Genomic DNA, 24,544 nt, shown 5'->3' on the forward strand with positions numbered 1-24,544 from the left:
ATAACATTTTCTCCATTTCTTTTTTGAAGCCTGCTGCTGGAGCTTTAAGTCATGGCTTTGGTTCCAGAAGGGATGGGCAGGTGGGAAGTGGGGGTATGTGGTGGGTGGTGGTGTAACAGGTGTCTTTTTGGATGGCAATTATTTAAGCAAGCGAGGAACACATGTCAGAAAGAGCAAGATTTGGGAGTCTGTGTGCAACCTACCTTTCCTCTCCTCACCCCCCTCCTCTTCTATCTCTCTCTCTCTCTGGCTTTGAGGTTTAATTTGGAGAATGTTACACATGTACACTAACTCAATCCTACAGTATGTTAAGAATAGTTTCAATTGACAGGATAACACTGAAGCCAGTTACAATTAAACCACACACCATTTCCTTTCTTTACCACACTGACTATGTAGACCCACCCTTCCTACCCTTGCATCATGTGTAGATACATTACTTCAGTAAGAGAACATAGCTTTTTCAGACCACAACGCCCAGCTATCCAACGCTCCTCTCCAGATCTCTCCAGAGCCCTCTCTCTCGCCTGCACTCCAGCAATCATAACACAACGGTGACCAAACAAAGAGCAGCCAGTAACTACAGCTCTCTTTTCTTCTGTTCGGTAGCAACAGATTAAATCAAAACAAACCCCTTGGAGGTGTGAAAACGCTGGCGCCGCGACGAGGCAACAACAACAGCGGTAAACAGCGAGCAGAGCGCGAGGCCAACCTCCCTCTACACGGGTCACATCCCTCCGAGCCCCAGCGTATGCTAAACACTTGTTTTATTAGGATTTGAATATCGGCTCGCCAGCCTCCGTGGGAGAATAAATGATAATAATTAATTAGAATGAATTTGCCTGTCATACCTACAATTATTCTGTTAGCCTACAAATTGGTTATTGTTATTATGGCTGGTGTGCGTGGTGTGTGGTGAGTGACTCAGAACTTATACAGGAGCTGATTGGAAGCCTCTTCAAAACACCCCGCTAATTAAGATAGCTTTTCTTCTGCTGGATCTCGTCTAAATCCTATCGATGATGCTGGATGGCCATAATTTTTTTCAAATTCTACTGATACTGGTTCTTAATTTTTTTTAAGGGAGATCGGAGATCCGATCCCCTTACGTATTTGTATTTATGATAGGACAAATGAAGATACAGATTGTGAGATCGATAGAGAGAGGGGAACAGAAAGGATTTAAAGCAACTGTCCAGTGTTTTTCCAGATTTTTATAAAATAATAATTAAAATACAATAATTAATTACAATATGACGGAAATAGTTTTCCTTCCAAAAAAATGTTAATTCAGTATGTTAAAAATAAGCTTTTCTGTGTTGGAATGGTGTGAGCCTATCCCAACAACAGAATGGTGTGGGCGTATACCGGTCATTAAACATATTCACGCAAGTAGACTGCTGATTGGCCATCTCAGTCAATGAGCCAACATGACATCATGTTCTATGAGGAAAATAGCAAGCCTTTTTGAAACAGTCTGTTTGAGATAGAAGTTTGAGGTTGGGTGTTTTGTCTCTATATGCTTTGGTCACCAATACGAGTATTGGATAAGTCAACAACATTATTTGTGGCGTTCTGCATTAGCATCGAATAGCCCCCATGATATGCAACTTTTCAGGGAAGTTAGGAACAAATATACACAGGCAGTTAGGAAAGCTAAGGCTAGCTTTTTCAAACAGAAATTTGCATCCTGTAGTACTAACTCAAAAAAGTTCTGGGACACTGTAAAGTCCATGGAGAATAAGAGCACCTCCTCGCAGCTGCCCACTGCTCTGAGGCTAGGAAACACTGTCACCACCGGTAAATCCACTATAATTGAGAATTTCAATAAGCATTTCTCTACGGCTGGCCATGCTTTCCACCTGGCTACCCCTACCCCGGTCAACTACCCGGCACCCTCCACAGCAACCCGCAAAAGCCCCCACCGTTTCTCCTTCACCCAAATCCAGAGAGCTGATTTTCTGAAAGAGCTGCAAAATCTGGACCCCTACATATCAGCCGGGCTAGACAATCTGGACCCTCTCTTTCTAAAATGATCTGCCGAAATTGTTGCAACCCCTATTACTAGCCTGTTCAACCTCTTTTTCGTGTCGTCTGAGATTCCCAAAGATTGGAAAGCTGCCGCGGTCATCCCCCTCTTCAAAGGGGGTGACACTCTAGACCCAAACTGCTACAGACCTATATCTATCCTACCCTGTCTTTCTAAGGTCTTCGAAAGCCAAGTTAACAAACAGATTACCGACCATTTCGAATCCCACCGTACCTCCTCCGCTATGCAATCTGGTTTCAGAGCTGGTCATGGGTGCACCTCAGCCACGCTCAAGGTCCTAAACGACATCATAACCGCCATCGATAAGAGACACAACTGCGCAGCCGTATTCATCGACCTGGCCAAGGCTTTCGACTCTGTCAATCACCACATTCTTATTGGCAGACTCGACAGCCTTGGTTTCTCAAATGATTGCCTCGCCTGGTTTACCAACTACTTCTCTGATAGAGTTCAGTGTGTCAAATCGGAGGGCCTGTTGTCCGGACCTCTGGCAGTCTCTATGGGGGTGCCACAGGGTTCAATCCTCGGGCTGACTCTCTTCTCTGTATGCATCAATGATGTTGCTCTTGCTGCTGGTGATTCTCTGATACACCTCTACGCAGACGACACCATTCTGTATACTTCTGGCCCTCTTTGGACACTGTGTTAACTAACCTCCAGACGAGCTTCAATGCCATACAACTCTCCTTCCGTGGCCTCCAACTGCTCTTAAACGCAAGTAAAACTAAATGCATGCTATTCAACCGATCACTGCCCGCACCTGCTCGCCCGCCCAGCATCACTGCTCTGGATGGCTCTGACTTAGAGTATGTGGACAACTACAAATACCTAGGTGTCTGGTTAGACTGTAAACTCTCCTTCCAGACTCACATTAAGCATCTCCAATCCAAAATTAAATCTAGAATCGGCTTCCTATATCGCAACAAAGCATCCTTCACTCATACTGCCAAACATACCCTCGTAAAACTGACCATCCTACCGATCCTCGACTTTGGTGATGTCATCTATAAAATAGCCTCCAACACTCTCCTCAACAAACTGGATGCAGTCTATCACAGTGTCACCCGTTTTGTCACCAAAGCCCCATACACTACCCACCATTGCGACCTGTACGCTCTTGTTGGTTGGCCCTCGCTTCATACTCGTCGCCAAACTCACTGGCTACAGGTTATCTACAAGTCTCTGCTAGGTAAAGCCCTGCCTTATCTCAGCTCACTGGCCACCATAGCAGCACCCACTCGTAGCACGCGCTCCAGCAGGTATATCTCTCTGGTCACCCCCAAAGCCAATTCCTCCTTTGGTCGTCTTTCCTTCCAGTTCTCTGCTGCCAATGACTGGAACAAATTGCAAAAATCTCTGAAGCTGGAAACACTTCTCCCTCACTAGCTTTAAGCACCAGCTGTCAGAGCAGCTCACAGATTACTGCACCTGTACATAGCCCATCTATAATTTAGCCCAAACAACTACCTCTTCCCCTACTGTATTTATTTATTTTGCTCCTTTGCACCCCATTATTTCTATTTCTACTTTGTACATTCTTCCACTGCAAATCTACCATTCCAGTGTTTTACTTGCTATATTGTATTTACCTCGCCACCATGGCCTTTTTTCCCTTTACCTCCCTTATCTCACCTCATTTGCTCACATTGTATATAGACTTATATTTCTACTGTATTATTGACTGTATGTTTTGTTTATTCCATGTGTAACTCTGTGTTGTTGTATGTGTCGAATTGCTATGCTTTATCTTGGCCAGGTCGCAGTTGTAAATGAGAACTTGTTCTCAACTAGCCTACCTGGTTAAATAAAGGTGAAATAAATAAAAATTATTTGGGTATGAGTTAACAGAATATGAACTTTTAAAAGTGAGATTTTCACTGTACTTTATGGGCATATGCAGTTGGCCGAGCCAGGGCTTAAACTCTTGCCGCCAACGGGGCATATATGACCCATAGTCAAGAGCGTTACCACTAGACCAAACGCAGCACCTAGTTCTGATTCTAAGTCCCTTGCCCTCATACCTCTCCTGAGAAGGCCTGTCCGTTGAGAAGGTGTTCAGAGCCCTGTCCGTCCTCGCTGCCGAAGTGTAGCCGGATCTCCTCCAGGCGATGGCTGTACGTCATTGGTCCACCAGAGATATTCACAAGGTGCTCCTTGTCCATTCGCAGTGAGACATGGCGACCCGTGTTGTACATGGTCCCGCCCACCTGAGGACAGAAAGAAGGAAGAACGATCAGATTTAGTAATCAATTAATAAACCAAATTTGAACATCCCAGTGTAAAGGACACACGTTAGAAGTCAGTAGGGGAAGGTGTTTGACAATTTCACTGCTAACCGAGCACCCATGTTCAGAGGGTTAACAGTAGCATGCCCCCAAATACTTGAACCAACATACTATACTGCCGTCTCAGTGACATGCCTGTTCGCATAACACAAAAACTCATTAGAATCTCTAGCATTCACAAGTACTTCTGTGATTCACTACAGAGAAAATTTGCCAGTGTTACCTAGTGTTAATTTTTCAGTGCAACATTTCTAGTTTTGATTCAGGTGTTAAATGAACTATGTAAGTTTTAAATTCACACTCATTTGTGTACAATATCCCCAGTGTTGGTGTTTATAACTAGTGTAAAATGAAAAGCAAGTCCATCCTTAACATATTTACCAGCAAGCTCTATTGCAGGTAGATTTTTTTGAATTGTTAGTTTCAATATCTATGTTTTTGCATGTACATTGATTGATTAATTCATATTATGCTACTCAAATATAAATAATAGTTTTTCTAAACGAATCCAATCTGCTACTTTGACTTATTGCACCCGTTACTGCAACGGTTGTTCCAGTTTAAATGGTTCAGGTAGTCTTATTTCTTAATGTTCCAACCCGGCAGTCATTCAGAATGCAGGTTGCAGGTGAAAATAATTTCTAAATGTTGAATATCCCCACTCTGGCTAGATTCCAACATGAATTAAATAACTTTGCAAGCCATTTTTATGTGACTTGCAGGCCTAAAAACTATGAATTTCAGGCCACTGTATTAGGTTAAAACTAGGTCATCAAAATAAGGCCTTATTAAATACTTGTTGTATTGTGTTTAATCTAATTGGTAACATATTTCCTTACTTTTTCACTTGGTGAAGGACTAGTGATGTTACATTTGATACCGGAGCTCTGAGGCAGGTGTTAAATTCGCTAAGCAGTTTAGTTTGAAGCAGTGTGCCGATACCTGTATCGCTTTATCAGAAGCACGTGATCAATGACGTCCGAAGCGTTGTTTTGTCCAACAACCACCTGATTGGTTTGGTATTGGTTTTGGTAGAAGACAAAAGGCTACGCTGCGAACTTGCTACGGCGTGTCGACCTCATCTATAATAATTTGGCATTTCTAAATGATTTTGACCAACAGGAACCTCTAGTGCACACCGTGTTGATCAAAGCCTCGAGTAATGAACCTCTTTTTGACACAATTGGCTGGAAATGCTTCAGGAAGCTTTGTTTCCTCATCACTACATAGGACTAAAAATGGATGAATGCACCAACAACCATGTCTCTGTCACTAACACAAACAGTCATAGGTGGTAACTCTACAATTCACTCAAAAGATAATGCACTCAGGGAAATATGCAAATAAGGCTTTACACTAAGCAGTGTGTTCATTTATCACTGAAAAGTGTGGACCCATATAGACACTGGACCAGCGTTAAATGTAACACTGTCGGTGTTGATTTAACACCGGAGAATTTGCTGTGTGATTAACAGTCTCAAGGCTTAGCGTGCTACAGCGTCTAAGTACGAGAGACAATGTTATCTGAAACAGCAACCCTTCAAAATACAAAAGAGATGTGGAATTAGAGGGGAGGAGGAAGATAAAAACACGAGGGGTACGGGTTCAAAGACTGAGGCCGTCGGAATCCCCTCGGAATCGATTGGATCAGAGGCTTTAAGGGGAAATGCAGCCATACAACAGCAGTGAATAACGATCTTTATCAGTGGATGTGTTTATTTATTTATATTCAGTAGTTTCAAAGTGAACCGTTGGTATTGCAGGCACGATTCTACGAGAGCTTCCATAGCTCTTATCTCGCTCTTTCTTTTTTCTCTCCTCTCTCCACTGCTCTCTCTCTCTCCCTCTCTCTCTTACTCCCTCTCTCTCCCTTCCCTTTTACCACTAGCCTTCAAAAAGACACCCGCCCCCCCCCCCCCCCCCCCCCAAATTCCCTGAGAAAGAACTCTGCTCACACATCGTAAATATTTCATAGAGCCTTTGAAAAATCTATGATTTGAAAGGGGATAGAGAGAGCGCCCGGGAGAGAGAACGTGGGAAAGGGAGGGAGCGCTGGATCAAGTGCCAACGGCAAAAAAGGTAGAGCAGCACTTTGCAGCTCTGCTGATCTGGCCGGTTACCTCAGCGGCGTCGGAATTACCCCTGAAAAAGGCTGGAATACCTCAACCCCCCTCAAGACAACTCACCTACTCAGCTCACCATTATGCATGAGGACAAGGCTGAGGTGAACGTGTCATTATGTGGCTTTTTCAACTCATATAGAATCACTGTGGCTGTGTAATGAGCGACGCGGGGGGATAATAGGATGAAGTTATGTAGCAAATCAAAGAACCAAGATTATACACCTCAAAAGATAATGATGTAATTTACAACATTGTACGGCGGGAGGGGATTGACTACTGAATAGCCTGAAGGCTTTTCTCCCCACATCGTATCCAATGTTACACTTCTATGCAGTACGCTGCATACACACACGTGGTCCAGAATAACAAGTCTTTCCATCCAATATCTGCTCCTGTGGTTGAGTGCACATCCCAGGATAAATGGCTAAAGGCAACGGGGTAAAAAACGAGGCTAGTGGAGTGTGTATTGAGCTGGGCAAGGAGAGAGAAGTGATGGTGTACGGCTATCTGTCTCATAGTGATACGCTGATAGGAATAGAGAAACCCTCTAGACACTCAAATCAAATCAAATTGTATTAGTCACATGTGCCGAATACAAAAGGTGTAGTAGACCTTACAATGAAATGCTTACTTACAAGCCCCTAACAAACAATGCAGTTCAAAAATGCAAAATACGATTAAGAAAAAGAAATAAAAGTAACAAGTAATTAAAGAGCAGCAGTAAAATAACAATAGCGAGACTATATACAGGGGGGTACCGGTACAGAGTCAATGTGCGGGGGCACCGGTTAGTTGGGGTAATATGTACATGTAGGTAGAGTTATTAAAGTGACTATGCATAGATGATAACAACAGAGAGTAGCAGTGGTGTAAAAGAGGAGGGGGGATGGGGGGGATCATATAGTCTGGGTAGCCATTTGATTAGATGTTCAGGAATCTTATGGCTTGGGGGTAGTGGCTGTTTTATAAGCCTCTTGGACCTAGACTTGGCGCTCCGGTAGAGAGAACAGTCTATGACTAGGGTAGCTGGAGTCTTTCACAATTTTTAGGGCCTTCCTCTGACACCACTTGGTATAGAGGTCCTGGATGGCAGGAAGCTTGGCCCCAGTGAAATACTGGGCCATACGCACTACCCTCTGTAGTGCCTTGCGGTCGGAGGCCGAGGAGTTGCCATACCAGGCAGTCATGCAACCAGTCAGGATGCTCTCGATGGTGCAGCTGTAGAACCTTTTTAGGATCTGAGGACCCATGTCAAATCTTTTCAGTTTCCTGAGGGGGAATAGGTTTTGTCGTGCCCTCTTCACGACTGTCTTGGTGTGCTTGGACCATGATAGTTTGTTGGTGATGTGGACACCAAGGAACTTGAAGCTCTCAACCTGCTCCACTACAGCCCAGTTGATGAGAATGGGGGCGTGCTCGGTCCTCTTTTTCCTGTAGTCCACAATCATCTCCTTTGTCTTGATCACGTTGAGGGATAGGTTGTTGTCCTGGTACCACACAGCCAGGTCTCTGACCTCTGACCTCCTCCCTATAGGCTGTCTCGTCACTGTTGCTTTGACACTGGTCTAAGGTCAGTGTTGCATGATTTGGCAAGGACACTGATCCTAGATCTGTGCGTAATGTACACTAATAGCCAAAGTGCAGTGATATGGAATTACATTTCAGCTACAGATAGCCAAACCAACGATTCTACCATTTAAAAGACAGAGGATATTATATCACTTGAAATACATTGTGACAACAACATTGTGGATTGTTGCTAACTTCCACAGCCATCCAACATCCATACAGCAATGTGTTGTGTGTGAATTATGCTATCATATAACATGGCTCAGGTATCGTCAACAGTCCGCTGAGTTATTTCACTCCACATCTCAAGCCATAATTTGTATTAATGAATTCAAAATCATATGAGTAAGTGCTTTGCTGCACTTTAATTTCTTAACTTGACAGTTTTATGTATGACGTCCCGTGTTGCTTTGACAGATCTAATCGCCACGGGAACCAGCCTGCTCAGCTTTGAAGAGGGAACATTTTCGTTTTTATTTCATTTTGTGTGTGTGTTTGTGTGTTGATATGTTGACTCACACGAACACACAAACACATTGATAGTAAACCACTGACTATTAGACTCATCAAAAGTATGTTTTGTCACTTCACACAAGTTCTTCTCACAAGGCACAAGAAACAGAGCGACAATCTAGGCTGAGAATACCAACACAGTGTGTCATTGGAACCAAAGCATCCATCCTCCACATCAAACCACAATCACACTAACATCTCTAGTAAACAACATCTCTATTGTGGTTTCCTGACAGCTGACATGTCTGTTCTCTCTTAGACAAGGAAGTTGGTTTCAATACCACAGGAGTATACTAGCCAACAGGAGAGAACAACAATCAGCAGTGTACGTTAGGGGAGGGGAGTGTTTTGTACTTACTTGCTTGTGTGCATTTGATATGCGATCACAAAGCTCTATTCTATAGTACCACTCCACCACCTGCTGCTGGAGTGGACAGAACATGAGGAGGGTGGGAGGGAGAAGAGTAGAAAGCGAGGAAGATCATCCTCACAGAAGAGAGGGGAGGAGGGATGGAGAGAGAGAGAAAGAGAGATAGAGAGAGAAATTGGGAATGGGAGTCTGACTGAGCATTTCTAAAAGGATCCTCTCGAAAAGTGTAAATGGAAAAGTTCATTCAAGAGGTCAAGCTATTATTTTCCTCGAGCTTCATCTCTCCTTCTCTAACTCGACACCGCAGGATTTGTTAAATCAGAAAATCTAACATGTTTTTAATTTGTTTACATTGATGTTTTCTACAGAAGACAGGATATCCTAAAGCCAATTAAGCTGTAATGATGACCACAGCAAGGAAATATTGTGTTCAAGGTAATCATCCCGACAAGGTAAACATGTTATAAAGGAGATTGCTGTGTGTGTGTCTAGGGGGCCTGATACTGTATTACCAGCTCAGATACAATATCAATAATATGAAACGACAACATCACAGTAATGAGGAAAAAAAGAACAATCATGTCTACTAAACACACAGATCAATATGGTGATATTGATACAAGACGATCCTAAATGTTCTATTATTATGATTGCCGTATGGTGTATCATTAAGAACATAACGGCACACAGCTAATGTTGCCGGTGCATGTATCAACTGGACCATAACCATAACTCCAGAAGCCATGGACTACAGGCAACATCCATACCTGCTGTATTTGGCGTATGTGACCAATAACATTTGATTTGAATAAGAAAAGCAGAACAATCATGTCTACTAAAAACACAGATCAATATGGTGATATTGATACAAGATGATCCACTATGTCCCACTATTATGATTACCAGAATTTCATATGTTGTATCCTTATTAGCAGAATGGCTTTTGTAGCTGGTGTATATGAAGGTGATTGTATAAAAACATATATCTGTTAACCCTTTTAAATTTTGTCATTTCAATGAAAACTTTGAACTCACCTGTCCCTGACTTCTCCTAAATATGTGTATTTTACACTAGCAGTACTTCCAGATAAATATCATAAAATACTAAATCTTTCCGAGCATTTCATTCTCAAAGCGCCATCACGGTCAAAATGACTGTATACATATTCAACAGTAGAATAGCCAGGCCTCGGAGTACTAATAGCCACCAGTCAAATAAATAAATTGAACTAGAAACGCCTGTCCTCGTTGGACCCCCCTTCGTGCCAATGCCATTTGGTTGTGTTTATGAAGGTCTTAGGTAACATTAGAATACCAAATGTAAATATTTGAAAGAACATAATAGTGAAAATCAACACAAAAACAATAATGGCATTTTAATATAAATATCAATATGACAGCGGCTAAAAATAATCTATTATGGTCAGTTATTGGACACATTATTTTGGACCTCTTCACGCAACATTTGGATCTCATTTAGCTGCTAACGTTTGTCCTAACAGTCACCACAAATCCTCGTCACTTTACCTGATTGCAACACTTCCCACAAACAAGTGGCTTGCAGCTGAAACAGGTGTAGTGGGTTCTGTTCGGAGTGCATCTGCCCACCGTAAAGTTTGTCCTCTCCGGGAGCTGTACGCAATTTGGCGCAATGGCTCACGTGGAATCTTTGCTGCTGCTACTGCTGACTTGGCCCTCATATGTCGCTCAAGTACCCTGTGTGCCAGACTCATGATGAAGTCTCTCATGCTCACAGTGTTGTTTATGCATTGCTTGAACAACACGTGTGCGTCAGTGGCGGTAGGTGCTGTTTAAGACGAGGGAGGATAAAACATTTTATTTATGAACATGGCCTTATTTCTACTACAGCATATCAGATGACTGTCATTCATATTCCATTCACCCAGCTCAATCTAACATCGATAGCTATAGGCTACTACATGATACTAACATTGTCCCTGTACCCATTATGAGGTTAATACAACCTACCCTATGAACAAAAGTTTACAACGTAGGTGCACAGGTTGAGAGAATTGTTTTGTAATCAAGGTGACAAACAGTGACACATTCAATACCGCCTTGCACACTCTTTCCTGATCTAGCTGATGTAGGGTGTAATCATTAGTCTAACAGTTGAAAATGAGAGTTTCTATCGGACAAATTCATGTTTATCCCCGTTTTGTTCCATTTGCTTCCGTTTAAGAAACGTTTTTCAACAGAATTGGCCAAATGAATACACCCCTGATCACACGCAAACACAATTCACTTTCATACCAGACATACACAAACAACTCGTTGTATATATAATTCCATCTCGCATCTATCTATGCGCTCTCCTTCTTTCACCTTTCCCTTGGAAAAAACCTTTCCAAGCAAAACCTTCATATCATGACCGCTAACTGCTACACATAGCATACATCGTTGCCATGTCATAGCTAAAATAGCTACTAGAACTAACGTGTCTACCGCTACAATCATGCAGTACAGTGTAGTCAGCAGCAATCAGTTTAGCGGTTACACTGGCTGGCCACGGTGGCAATACATTTATAAAACCAAAAGCTTACCCTGACTTGGAACAGTTCAAGTGTTGGATAGCCATAGCCAACTAGCTAACATAGCATCCCTCTCTGTTTGAGCCAGGTGTTTGAGTAGGCTAAACTAGCTAGCTGCATTTGACAATAGCTAAATAAGGGAAAAAAATCTATACTACGTAATATAGCTAGCTCTCCCTCTCTCTCGTGCGCATCTCCTTAATTTTGGAAGAAATTATTTTGTTCAAAACTGTTCAATTATTGTCTTTCTCTCTCTTTGAGTCAACTACTCACCACATTTTATTCACTGCAGTGCTAGCTAGCTGTAGCTTATGCTTTCAGTACTAGATTATTTCTCTGATCCTTTGATTGGGTAGACAACATGTCAGTTATGCTGCAAGTGCTCTGATAGGTTGGAGGAATTATCATAATTACTGTGTAAGTCTATGGAAGGGGGTGAGAACCATGAACCTCCTAGATTTTGTATTGAAATCAATGTACCCAGAGGAGGACAGAAGCTAGCTGTCCTCCAGCTACACCATGGTGCTACCCTACAGAGTGCTGCTGAGGCTACTGTAGATCTTCATTGCAAAACAGTGTGTTTTAATCAATTATTTGGTGACAGTTGATCTAAAAATGCAAACTTTTTTTAATGTTTCACTATTTTTATGAAATTCACTGAGGATGGTCCTCCCTTTCCTCCTCTGAGGAGCCTCCAATGGCGTGTGTTGATAGCAGCCAAGTCAAGCATGTTGTAGAACCAGTAGCGGTGCATGGTTAAAATCATTGGGGAAGCCAAGCCAGAAAAAAAGCCATATTACCACTATTGTGATAATTGCGTTGTTCGCTCTATAACCTGTTAGTGCATATGCCTTGCAACCCTGATATATAGGTCTAAGGCCGAGACAATAAGAAGACACAGTGACAGAATAAATTCAACCACACCTTTGTTTCATCACAAAACCGTAAAGCAGCAAACAGTTCCATGACCTACAACATGTTCAAGCAAGTTTAATGTTTTCAACATTTTCAGATTACTAAACAACCATTGATTTACAACCATGGAGAGTTACCGCAAGTTGAAAAGAAAACAGGCGCTGCCTCAACTATTCCAGCACCATTTTCAATTCAACATTTCAACATCATCAAATCACCTATGCTTAGTTTAATACAGTGACAACTAAAAGATACCAAAAAATTATTTAGTCCAATCAACATAAACAAAATATGATGTGGCTGTCCATGGTACTGATTTGTGTGTGTGTGTGTGTGTGTGTGTGTGCTTGCAAGTAGAAAAACATGCTGACCTACCCCACTTGTAGAGAAATTCCAATGACACACTTTTAGTTTTTGTTGTACTAGGCTACCTGGCTAAAATGCTTGCTCGCTAGCCTAACTTCCTTCATGGGCAACGATGATCCAGGCCAGCTAGTTAACATTAGCCTAGTACATCAAGCTACATATTGAATTTCATCCTCTCAGGCCAGGGGCACAATTTATGGTTGGATCAGAATTGCCGTTATAATCATTGGCCAGTATGGAGAATTTGATGTCATGTGATTGGTGTGAAGCCAAATCCAAACCCGTAACCCTTTTTTTTGGTGCGCCAGGACCATTCACAGTTGAGCTCACTCAGTTTAGCTCAACGCTGAATGTCTATTATTTTATTTTAAATGCTCGCTGGCTTCCCTTGCATTCAATGCTACGGCAACAATGTCTTCCCTTGGCATCCATAAGTACCCGCCACTGTGTAGAACATAGCAACAGGCCAGCGCTGAGTTCCTCCTTTCTCCTAGTACAGCAGTGCCATCTGATCCGAAACATGATCCAACACTCTGTTACCCGATATGGATCCTTTCCCAGATATGGAAAGCCGTTCAGAATGAATCATCAGCGATGTCATGATCCATTTCGTCATTCGGGATTGAACCAAGGTCTGTAGTGACGCCTCTAGCACTGCGATGCAGTGCCTTAGACCGCTGCGCCACTCAGGAGCCCCAGTGTTATACTGTATGTGCGGCGTAGGCCAGAGATACCCATAAAAAAATGACATGCCCTCCTTAAATTGGTTATAACTCCAGTTCTGTTTGTGATATTAAGATTCTATCAATGATAATGTTTTTTTTATAGACTTATTTGTCGCTCATTCATGTATTTTTATGTACATATTCTTATTCATTCCTTTACACTTGTGTGTATAAGGTAGTTGTTGTGAAATTGGAACCCGCGAACCCAGTGAAGTCTCTGGGTTCGCGCCCAGGCTGGGCTGGGTTCGCGCCCAGGCTCTGTCGCAGCCGGCCGCAACCGGGAGGTCCGTGGGGCGACGCACAATTGGCATAGCGTCGTCCGGGTTAGGGAGGGTTTGGCCGGTAGGGATATCCTTGTCTCAGTATGTAAAAATGTAATAAAAATGTATGCACTCTACTGTAAGTCGCTCTGGATAAGAGCGTCTGCTAAATGACTAAAATGTAAATGTAAATGTAAATTCTTAGGTTAGATTACTTGTTAGATATTACTGCATGGTCGGAACTAGAAGCACAAGCATTTCGCTACACTCGCATTAACATCTGCTAACCATGTGTATGTGACAAATACAATTTGATTTGATTTGGTCATCAGTCTCTTCATTCTCTATTTGACAATTTATAATATTGTCACCCATCAGACTATTGTCAATTTAATCATGTCTTTTGGCCACATTTATTTTTCTGACTGATTACAATTTACATTTGGTGTCCTGAGGTATTCTTATGACCTATTTTAACATAATAAATGCATTAATTCAGCAATTTATTATTTATTATGGAATATTTTTTATGGAATATTTATACAATTGAAATATCAACGGTCAGAATGACCGTCATGGCCATTCTAGTAGTTATGGAATTCCAGCATTGTAACGTCCTGACCAGAGTTCTTATGTGTTTTGCTTGTTTAGTGTTGGTCAGGACGTGAGCTGGGTGGGAATTCTATGTTGTGTGTCTAGTTCGTCTGTTTCTGTGTTCAGCCTAATATGGTTCTCAATCAGAGACAGCTGTCAATCGTTGTTCCTGATTGAGAATCATATATAGGTGGCTTGTTTTGTGTTGGGGATTGTGGGTGGTTGTTTCCTGTCTTTGTGTTTTGTCTGCACCAGCTAGGACTGTGACGGTTAGTTTGTTTTGTCATTTTGTATAGTGTCTTGTTTTGTGTTAATTAAATAATGGAAAATTACCACGCTGCACATTGGTCCTCAGATCCTTCTCGCCTCTCCTCGTCTGAGGAGGAGGACGACTTAGACTGCCGTTACAAGCATTCTGAGCTTTAATGATAATAAATCCTACATTTACATCACATTTACATTTTAGTAATTTAGCAGACGCTTGTATCCATAGCAACAATGATAGCATGATGGTATTACTATTCATATAGTTTTTCATGTACAACACATGTCATGCATAATTAGGTTAATGCATGCATGTTAAAAAAAAAAGAAAGTTGAAAGGTTTCAGCTTGTGATTAGTACACCTTGCGGTTTTCCAGCAATCATGAGGAGGCTTTACTATTGTTTCTGAGTGATGCATCAAGGAAAAACCATAACGCATCTGATTAAATTAAAAGATAGGAGAATTTTGTTCGTAGTGAGTGAAATGGAGGCAGAGGGAGGGAGAGGGGGAGAGAGAGAGAAAGAGGGGGGAGATGGAGAGAAAGAGGAAGGGAGAGAGAGAAATTGGGGAGAACAAGAGAGAGAGAGAGAGAGAGAAAGAGGGGGGAGATGGAGAGAAAGAGGAAGGGAGAGAGAGAGATCTAGAGAAAGAAAAGAGAGGAGAACCAAAGAGAGAAAGAGAGTGAGTGAGAGAGAGAGAGAGAGAAAGAGGGGGTAGATGGAGAGAAAGAGGAAGGGAGAGAGAGAGAGAGAGAGAACCAAAGAGAGAAAAGAGAGGAGAACCAAAGAGAGAAAGAGAGTGAGTGAGAGAGAGAGAGAGAGAGGAGAGAGTGATCTAGAGAAAGAAAAGAGAGTAGGGAAAAGAGAGAAGGAGAACCAAAGAGAGAAAGTGAGTGAGTGGCAAGAGAGAGATAAGCCAGCCACTGGCAAAATAAATATCATGCAACAATGTGGGTTGTAGAAAAGTGGATAGACAGGGATGAAGACATGGATGAATCCTCTGAATTGTCAAATTAGTTTCCAACACCCACCAAAATATTCCTGTCCCTCAGAACCACAGGGTTGGGGCCTGGGGACAACACAGAATCGTGACACAAAGCCTCTGATCCCTTTACAACGCTGTTACAACATGTCAAAATGACCAAATTAAATGTGGCTAAATGAAAACGAATAAAAGCCAAATAACAAGCCAGGGAGAGTTAGCTACAGTGCCTTGCAAAAGTATGCATCCCCCTTGGCGTTTTTCCTATTTTGTTGCATTACAACCTGTAATTTAAATTGATTTTTATTTGGATTTCATGTATTGGACATACACAAAATAGTCCAGATTGGTGAAGTGAAATGGAAAAAATTACTTGTTTCAAAAAATAAAAAAGATACAATTACTGAAAAGTTGTGCAGGCATATGAATTCACCCCCTTTGCTATGAAGCCCCTAAATAAGATCTGGTGCAACCAATTACCTTCAGAAGGCACATAATTAGTTAAATAAAATCCACCTGTGTGCAATCTAACTGTCACATGATCTGTCACATGATCTCAGTAGATATACACCTGTTCTGAAAGGCCCCAGAGTCTGCAACATCACTAAGCAAGGGGCACCACCAAGCAAGTGGCACCATGAAGACCAAGGAGCTTTCCAAACAGGTCAGGGACAAAGTTGTGGAGAAGTACAGATCAGGGTTGGGTTATAAAAAAATATCAGAAACTTTGAACATCCCACGGAGCACCATTAAATCCATTATAAAAAAAATGGGGCACCACAACAAACCTGCCAAGAGAGGGTTGCCCACCAAAACTTACAGACCAGGCAAGGAGGGCATTAATCAGAGAGGCAACAAAGAGACCAAAGATAACCCTGAAAGAGCTGCAAAGCTCCACAGCGGAGATTGGAGTATCTGTCCATAGGACCACTTTAAGCTATACACTTAAGCCATACAGAGCTGGGCTTTATGGAAGAGTGGCCAGAAAAAATCCATTGCTTAAAGAAAAAATAAGCAAACAAGGAATGTGGGAGACTCCCCAAACATATGGAAGAAGGTACTCTGGTCAGATGAGACTAAAATGTAGCTTTTTGTCCATCAATGAAAACGCTATCTCTGTGCAAACCCAACAACTCTCATCACCCGAGAACAACATCCACATGGTGGTGGCAGCATCATGCTGTGGGGATTTTTTTCATCGGCAGGGACTGGGAAACTGGTCAGAATTGAAGGAATGATGGATGGCGCTAAATACAGAGAAATTCTTGAGGGAAACCTGTTTCTGTCTTCCAGAGATTTGAGACTGGGGCAGAGGTTCACCTTCCAGCAGGACAATGACCCTAAGCATACTGCTAAAGCAACACTCGAGTGGTTTAAGGGGAAACATTTAAATGTCTTGGAATGGCCTAGTCAAAGCCAGACCTCAATCCAATTGAGAATCTGTGGTAGGACTTAAAGATTGCTGTACACCAGCGGAACCCATCCAACTTGAAGGAGCTGAAGCAGTTTTGCCTTGAAGAATGGGAAAAAATCCCAGTGGCTAGGCCAAGCTTATAGAGACATACCCCAAGAAACTTGCAGCTGTAACTGCGGCAAAAGGTGGCTCTACAAAGTATTGACTTTGAGGGGCTGGATAGTTATGCACGCCATTTTGCATCTTCAAAGAGGTAGACATGTTGTGTAAATCAAATTATACAAACCCCCCAAAAAATCAATTTTAGTTCCAGGTTGTAAGGCAACAAAATAGTAAAAATGCCATGTCTTTAAAGACTCATGCTATGGTGTAAGGTAATTTACCAAGCCATATTACTGTATGTGTGATAAACTATAGTAGACATCGATGCAGTTTTCCTTCCAATAATAACTGCTTTCATGTGTCTTAACCATAAAAACAACTGTTAAAACCACTGATAGAACCGAACTGCAATAATTCAATCAAATCAAATCATTGGTCACATACACATATTTAGCAGATGCTATTGCGGGTGTAGCGAAACACTTGTGTTCCTAGCTCCAACAGTGCAGTAAATTCAAACAATTCACAACAATACACACAAATCTAAATTAAAAGAATGGAGTTAAGAAATATATAAATATTAGGACGATCAATGTCAGAGTGGCATTGACTAAAATACAGTAGAATAGAATACGGTGTATACATATGAAATGAGTAAAGCAGTATGTAAACATTATTAAAGTGACTAGTGAATCCCTGTCTATGTATATAGGGCAGTAGTCTCTAAGGTGTAGGGTTGAGTAACTGGGTGGTAGCCAGCTAGTGATGGCTATTTAACAGTCTGATGGATGGCTATTTAACAGTCTGATGGATGGCTATATAACAGTCTGATGGCCTTGAGATTGAAGCTGTTTTTCAGTCTATCGGTCACAGCTTTGATGCACCTGTACTGACCTCGCCTTCTGGATGATAGCAGGGTGAACAGGCCATGGCTCGGGTGGTTGATGTTCTTGATGATCTTTTTGGCCTTGCTGTGACATCGGGTGCTGTATGTGTCCTGGAAGGCAGGCAGTGTGCCACTGGTGATGCGTTGAGCAGACCGCAACACCCTCTGTAGAGCCCTGCGGTTGCGGGCAGTGCAGTTGCCGTACCAGGCAGTGATACAGCCCGACAGGATGCTCTCAATTGTGCATCTGTAAAAGTTTGTGAGGGTCTTATAGGGGCCAAGCCACATTTCTTCAGCCCACTGAGGTTGACGAGACGCTGTTGCGCCTTCTTAATCACACTGTCTGTGTGGGTGGACCATTTCAGATCGTCGTGATGTGTATGCCGAGGAACTTGATGCTTTTCACCTTCTCCACTGCGGTCCCGTCGATGTGGATAGGAGCATGCTCTCTCTGCTGTTTCTTGAAGTTCACGATCAGTTCCTTTGATTTGAGGGGGTGAGGGAGAGGTTATTTTCCTGGCAGCACTCCGCCATGGCTCTCACCTCCTCCCTCTAGGCTGTCTCGTCATTGTTGGTAATCAGGCCTACACTGTTGTCTTGTCTACAAAGTTGACGATTGAGTTGGAGGCATGCATGGCAGGGAGTATAGGAGGGGGCTGAGCACGCACCCTTGTTGGGTCCCTGTGTTGAGGATCAGTGAAGTGGAGGTGTTGTTTCCTACTTTCACCACCTGGGGCGGCCCGTCAGGAAGCACAGGATCCAGTTGCACAGGGCGGGGTTAAGACCCAGGGCCCCCAAGCTTAATGATGAGCTTGGAGGGTCCTATGGTGTAGAAGGCTGAGCTATAGTCAATGAACATCATTCTTACATAATGTAGGTATTCCTCTTGTCCAGATGGGATAGGGCAGTGTGGAGTGCGATGGAAATTGCATCGTCTGTGGATCTATTGGGGCGGTATGCAAATTGAAGTGGTGTCACGCCCTGGCCTTAGTATTCTTTGTTTTCTTTATTATTTTAGTTAGGTCAGGGTGTGACATGGGGAATGTTTGTGTTTTGTCATTTTGGGTGGTTATATGGTAAAGGGGGTGTTGGGTGTAGTGTATGAGTTTGTGTTGAGTGAATGTTTCTAGGTATGTCTATGGTTGAGTGAATGTGTCTAGGTATGTCTATGGTTGCCTGAGTGGTTCTCAATCAGAGACAGATGTCTTTCATTTGTCTCTGATTGGGAGCCATATTTAAGGCAGCCATGGGCATCATGCATTTGTGGGTAATTGTCTATGTGTAGTGTTTGTGTCAGCACTATTTATATGTATAGCTTCACGGTCGTCAGTTTGTTATTTTGTTAGTTTGTGTATAGTTGTTCGTTTCTTGTTTTTTCTCTCTTCTTTAATAAAAGAAGATGTATTTTGCACACGCTGCATTTTGGTCCTCACTCTCTTCGCAAGACGATCGTGACAGAATTACCCACCAATGCGGGATCAAGCAGCGTGATAAGCGGCAACAGGAGCAGCGCAAGGAGGAATGGCAATGGGAGCGTAATCTGGACTACACTACGTGGGAGGAGATCGACAGGTGGGCGATCGACCCAGGGCGAGTGCCGGAGCCCGCCTGGGATTCTCTGGCGCAGTGCGAGGAGGGATACCGGCGAATGGAGGCAGCACGACGACGCGGTAGGAAGCCTGTGAGTCAACCCAAAACATTTCTTGGGGGGGGGCTTAGAGGTAGTGGGCTGAGGGCAGGTAGGAGACCTGCGCCCACTTCCCAGGCTAACCGTGGAGAGCGGGAGTACGGGCGAACACCGTGTTACGCAGTAGAGCGCACGGTGTCTCCTGTACGTGTTCATAGCCCGGTGCGGGTTATTCCACCTCCCCGCACTGGTAGGGCTAGATTGGGCATTGAGCCAGGTGCCATGAAGCCGGCTCAACGCGTCTGGTCTCCAGTGCGTCTCCTCGGGCCGGCATACATGGCACCAGCCTTACGCATGGTGTCCCCGGTTCGCCTACATAGCCCGGTGCGGGTTATTCCACCTCCCCGCACTGGTCGGGCGACGGGGAGCATTCAACCAGGTAAGGTTGGGCAGGCTCGGTGCTCAAGGGAACCAGTACGCCTGCACGGCCCGGTATTTCCGGCGCCACGCACCAAGCCTCCTGTGCGTCTCCAGAGTCCTGTGCATCCTGTTGCTGCTCCCCGCACTAGCCCTGAGATGCGTGTCCCCAGCCCGGTACCACCAGTTCCGGCACCACGCACTAGGCCTAATGTGCGTCCCCAGGGTCCAGTATGCCCTGTTCCTTCTCCCCGCACTAGCCCTGAGATGCGTGTCCCCAGCCCGGTACCACCAGTTCCGGCACCATGCACTAGGCCTAATGTGCGTCCCCAGGGTCCAGTATGCCCTGTTCCTTCTCCCCGCACTAGCCTGAAGGTGCGTGTCCTTAGCCCGGTGCCTCCAGTTCCGGCACCACGCACCAGGCCTACAGTGCGCCTCAACCGGCCAGAGCCATCCGTCTGCCCAGTGCCATCTGAGCCATCCGTCTCCCCAGCGCCATCTGAGCCATCCGTCTCCCCAGCGCCATCTGAGCCATCCGTCTCCCCAGCGCCATCTGAGCCATCCGTCTCCCCAGCGCCATCTGAGCCATCCGTCTGTCCCGAGCCATTAGAGCCGCCCGTCTGTCCCGAGCCGTCAGAGCCGTTAGTCAGTCAGGAGCCGCTAGAGCCATTCGTCAGTCAGGATCTGCCAGAGCCGCCAACCAGACAGGATCTGCCAGAGCCGCCAACCAGACAGGATCTGCCAGAGCCGCCAACCAGACAGGATCTGCCAGAGCCGCCAACCAGACAGGATCTGCCAGAGCCGCCAACCAGACAGGATCTACCAGAGCCGTCAGCCAGCCATGAGCGTCCAGAGCCGTCAGCCAGCCATGAGCAGCCAGATCCGTCAGCCAGCCATGAGCAGCCAGATCCGTCAGCCAGCCATGAGCAGCCAGATCCGTCAGCCAGCCATGAGCAGCCAGATCCGTCAGCCAGCCATGAGCAGCCAGATCCGTCAGCCAGCCATGAGCAGCCAGATCCGTCAGCCAGCCATGAGCAGCCAGATCCGTCAGCCAGCCATGAGCAGCCAGATCCGTCAGCCAGCCATGAGCCGTCCAGCCAGGATCCGCCAGAGCCGTCCAGCCAGGATCCGCCAGAGCCGTCATCCAGCCAGGATCCGTCCCTCAGTCCGGAGCTGCCGTCCCTCAGTCCGGAGCTGCCCCTTATCCTGGTGCTGCCCCTTATCCTGGTGCTGCCCCTTATCCTGGTGCTGCCCCTTAGTCCGGTGCTGCCCCATAGTCCGGTGCTGCCCCTTAGTCCGGAGCTGCCCCTTAGTCCGGTGCTGCCCCTTAGTCCGGTGCTGCCCCTTAATCCAGTGGGGTTAATGTGGAGGGTGGCCATTTGGAGGAGGCTACGAAAGCGGGTAGTGACTATGGTGGGGTGGGGACCACGACCAGTGCCAGAGCCGCCACCGTGGACAGACGCCCACCCAGACCCTCCCCTAGACTTTATGCTGGTGCGCCCGGAGTTCGCACCTTAAGGGGGGGGTTATGTCACGCCCTGGCCTTAGTATTCTTTGTTTTCTTTATTATTTTAGTTAGGTCAGGGTGTGACATGGGGAATGTTTGTGTTTTGTCATTTTGGGTGGTTATATGGTAAAGGGGGTGTTGGGTGTAGTGTATGAGTTTGTGTTGAGTGAATGTTTCTAGGTATGTCTATGGTTGAGTGAATGTGTCTAGGTATGTCTATGGTTGCCTGAGTGGTTCTCAATCAGAGACAGATGTCTTTCATTTGTCTCTGATTGGGAGCCATATTTAAGGCAGCCATGGGCATCATGCATTTGTGGGTAATTGTCTATGTGTAGTGTTTGTGTCAGCACTATTTATATGTATAGCTTCACGGTCGTCAGTTTGTTATTTTGTTAGTTTGTGTATAGTTGTTCGTTTCTTGTTTTTTCTCTCTTCTTTAATAAAAGAAGATGTATTTTGCACACGCTGCGCCTTGGTCCTCTCTCTCACCCAAAGACGATCGTGACAAGTGGGTCTAGGGTGTCAGGTAAGGTAGAGGTGATATGATCCTTACCTAGCCCCTCAGAGCACTTCATGATGACAGAAGTGAGTGCTACGGGGCAATAGTCATTTAGTTCAGTTACCTTAGATTTCTTGGGTACAGGAACAATGGTAGACATCTTGAAGCAAGCGTGGACAGCAGACTGGGATAGGGAGAGATTTAATATGTTCCTAAACACTCCAGCTAGCTGGTCTGTGCATGCTCTGAGGACGCGGCTAGGGATGCCGTCTGGGCCGGCAGGGTTAACAAGTTTAAATGTCTTGGGAGAGGGAGGCTTTGGTGGCACTGTGTTATCCTCAAAGCGGGCGAAGAAGGTGTTTAGCTTGTCTGGGAGCAAGACATCGGTGTCCGCGACGTGGCTGGTTTTCCATTTGTAATTAGTGATTGTCTGTAGACCCTGCCACATGCATCTTGTGTCTGAGCCGTTGAATTGCAACTCCACTTTGTCTCTGTACTGATGTTTTCCCTGTTTGATTGCCTTACAGAGGGAATAACTACACTGTTTCTATTCAACCATATTCCCAGTCACTATGCCATGGTTAAATGCAATGCTTTGCGCTTTCTCAAAACGTTTGGCCACGACTGTACAGTCGGAAGTTTACATACACGTAGGTTGTAGTTATTAAAACTCGTTTTTCAACCACTCCACAAATTTCTTGTTAAAGAACTATAGTTTTGGCAAGTAGGTTAGGACATCTGCTTTGTGCATGACACAATTAATTTTTCCAACAATTGTTTACAGACAGATTATTTCACTTATAATTCACTGTATCACAATTCCAGTGGGTTAGAAGTTTACATACACTAAGTTGACTGTGCCTTTTAACAGCTTGGAAAATTCCAGAAAATGATGTCATGGCTTTAGAAGCTTGTAATAGGCTAATTTACATCATTTGAGTCAATTGGAGTTGTACCTGTGGATGTATTTCAAGGCCTACCTTCAAACTCAGTGCCTCTTTGCTTGACATCATGTGAAAGTCAAAAGAAATCAGCCAAGACCTCAGAAAAAACATTGTCGACCTCCACAAGTCTGGTTCATCCTTGGGAGCATTTTCCAAATGCCTGAAGGTACCACATTCATCTGTACAAACAATAGTACGCAAGTATAAACACCATGGGACCACGCAGCCGTCATACCGCTCAGGAAGGAGACGCGTTCTGTCTCCTAGAGATGAACGTACTTTGGTGCGAAAAGTGCAAATCGATCCCAGAACAACAGCAATGGACCTTGTGAGATAGATATTGTTAGATATTACTGCATGGTCGGAACTAGTAGCACAAGCACTTCGCTACACTCACATTAACATCTGCTAACCATGTGTATGTGACAAATACAATTTGATTTGATTTGAAGATGCTGGAGGAAACAGGTACAAAAGTATCTATATCCACAGTAAAACGAGTCCTATATCGACATAACCTGAAAGGCCGCTCAGCAAGGAAGAAGCCACTGCTCCAAAACCGCCATAAAAAAGCCAGACTACGGTTTGCAACTGCACATGGGGACAAAGTTTGTACTTTTTGGAGAAATGTCCTCTGATCTGATGAAACAAAAATAGAACCGTTTGGCCATAATGACCATTGTTATTTTTGGAGAAAAAAGGGGGAGGCTTGCAAGCCGAAGAACACCATCCCAACTGTGAAGCACAGGGGTGACAGCATCATGTTGTGGGGGTGCTTTTCTGCAGGAGGTACTGGTGCACTTCACAAAATAGATGGCATCATGAGGGAGGAAAATTATGTGGATATATTGAAGCAACATCTCAAGACATCAGTCAGGAAGTTAAAGCTTGGTCGCAAATGGGTCTTCCAAATGGACAATGACCCCAAGCATACTTCCAAAGTTGTGGCAAAATGGCTTAAGGACAACAAAGTCAAGGTATTGGAGTGGCCATCACAAAGCCCTGACCTCAATCCTATAGAACATTTGTGGGCAGAACTGAAAAAGCGTGTGCGAGCGAGGAGGCCTACAAACCTGACTCAGTTACACCAGCTCTGTCAGAAGGAATGGGCCAAAATTCATCCAACTTATGGAAAAGATATTTAGCGGTTTAGATGGTACAATTTTTTTTTACACTACACTTGCTTTATGTCACATAAACTGAAATTAGGCAAACTATTAGAGATAGAGGAGCAATTTCTGCATAGAGCACCTTTAAATCCACTTCAATCAGTGTAGATGAAGGGGAGGAGACAGGTTAAAGAAGGATTTTTAAGCCTTGAGACAATTGAGACATGGATTGTGTATGTGTGCCATTCAGGGGGGTGAATGGTCAAGACAAAATATTTAAGTGCCTTTGAATGGGCAGTATGGTAGTAGGTGCCAGTTGCACCGGTTTAAATGTGTCAAGAACTGCAACGATGCTGGGGTTTTCACACTCAACAGTTTCCTGTGTGTATCAAGAATGGATCACCACCCAAGGGACATCCAGCCAACTTGACACAACTGTGGGAAGCATTGGAATAAACATAGGGCCAGCAT

General features: G+C 44.3%; 1 protein-coding gene across 1 annotated transcript in view; it reads right to left on the reverse strand.

Moving 5' to 3' along the window:
- Positions 1-24,544, reverse strand: part of LOC120030063 (carbonic anhydrase-related protein 10-like) — a gene marked incomplete at its 5' end in the record, with an annotated part of 274,054 nt that overhangs the window by 19,812 nt on the left and 229,698 nt on the right. The window contains one exon of the mRNA XM_038975383.1: positions 4,072-4,257. Within this exon, the coding sequence (XP_038831311.1) occupies positions 4,072-4,257 (186 nt within the window). The remainder of the gene's footprint in view (positions 1-4,071; positions 4,258-24,544) is intronic.

This window comes from Salvelinus namaycush, chromosome 35 (assembly GCF_016432855.1).
Source record: "Salvelinus namaycush isolate Seneca chromosome 35, SaNama_1.0, whole genome shotgun sequence".
In the NCBI taxonomy this organism is placed as follows: domain Eukaryota; kingdom Metazoa; phylum Chordata; class Actinopteri; order Salmoniformes; family Salmonidae; genus Salvelinus; species Salvelinus namaycush.